The following is a 1,323-nucleotide window of genomic DNA, read 5'->3' as shown; positions in this document are numbered from 1 at the left end:
AGTAGCTCAGAGGGAGCCTTGTGACTGGGTTTCTCTGGCTTCCCAGGTGGTCCCTTCTGCCCTGTGCTCTTCTGCCTCTCTCGCTCTCCCTCTGCTTCTCCACCCAGGCTTCCCTCCTTTCCTAGTCCTCAGTTCTGCCTCTGAGAGACTGTTGTTCTGAAACACGGCCTTTCCCTCTCCCAGATTTCCCGGTGGCCTTCTTGCTTTGTTCTCTCTGTTTCCTGTGTCCTCCGCACAACACCCTCTAACACACACATACACCACACACACCTTCTTGAAAGCTTTACTGGCTGCTTGCTTCTGTCTCTCCGTCTTCCCTCCCAGAGTACCAGCTTCCCCTGAAGTGACTCCCATTCCCTGCCCATGCTTTGCTTCTGTTTTGTGCCCAGAAAGCACCATGTGCGCTGTCTTCCCTAATGTTTTTACTGCTTGCAGTTGCCATCTGTGTCTTTTTCAGCCGCCAGCCCAGCAAGCTCCCCTTCCATACCTGTCTGTGTTCAGCTAGTGTGCAGGTCATCTGTTCCTAAGCTGCTCTGGACCCTGGGAATAGGGCAGGGACTGGACAGGCATTTTGCCCTTTTCTGGACAGAGGGCGACACACTTCTTTCTCCTCTGTGTCTACCCCTGCAGTGTCCTTTGTGAGAACAGAGGGATTTGAGTCCTGGCTTGAGCTTTCCTTAGACCGAAGGGTCGTGGGATTGCACACTGTGTGTTCTTCGGTGAAAATCACATTCTATGGGCATGGCAAATGGCTCCTTCCTCTGGGCAGCCTTGGGGGTGTCCAGTGTGGGAATCCTTGGGGAGTCTCCAATGTGGGCCCATGCCTGGCCTCCCAGGTCTGCCCCACGTGAGGCCTTTAACATATCTCCACCCATTTTCCAGATAAGTCCCTTTGCTGTTCTTGTCCCACAATGATACCACCTTAAAATGGGGGACTGGAAGGTTTCCTGAAGTGGAGTAACTCTTTAGATGTGCTGAAGTAGCGACTGTCTTACTCTGAATTCCTAACAAGCATCCTTTGGATAGGCAAAGTCGGTTCTTTTAAAATTACATGAGGTGAGGTGTCAAGCCAGACTCCAGTGGAGATTTGTTCGTTTGTTTGTTTCAGAAAGCCAAGGACTTACATGAACATGGCAAAGCTCTCATTGGTGGTGAAGAAAGTGAAGTGAAGAAAGAAATCTCCAAGGCGCAGGACAGAGTTATCATGGAAAGTGTAAGTCGTGGGTCTGTAATGCTGTGTGCCTCGGGATGGCTTCCTAAGGGCAGAGATGGAACAATGATCCCCTAACTCTCCGTTTTCCCACAGCAAGAGCAGGATGTGTC

At 51.1% G+C, this 1,323-nt stretch overlaps 1 protein-coding gene across 1 annotated transcript in view; it reads left to right on the top strand.

Annotated features, from left to right (window-relative positions):
* The window catches only part of LOC102001370 (X-linked lymphocyte-regulated protein 5C-like), an 18,519-nt gene that overhangs the window by 6,091 nt on the left and 11,105 nt on the right, over positions 1 to 1,323 (top strand). The window contains exons 6-7 of the mRNA XM_026784904.1: positions 1,109 to 1,213; positions 1,307 to 1,318. Coding sequence (XP_026640705.1) covers positions 1,109 to 1,213; positions 1,307 to 1,318 — 117 coding nt within the window. The remainder of the gene's footprint in view (positions 1 to 1,108; positions 1,214 to 1,306; positions 1,319 to 1,323) is intronic.

The sequence above is a fragment of the Microtus ochrogaster genome, chromosome X (assembly GCF_000317375.1).
Source record: "Microtus ochrogaster isolate Prairie Vole_2 chromosome X, MicOch1.0, whole genome shotgun sequence".
NCBI classification, from domain to species: domain Eukaryota; kingdom Metazoa; phylum Chordata; class Mammalia; order Rodentia; family Cricetidae; genus Microtus; species Microtus ochrogaster.
This window is presented reverse-complemented; position numbering and strand designations above follow the sequence as displayed.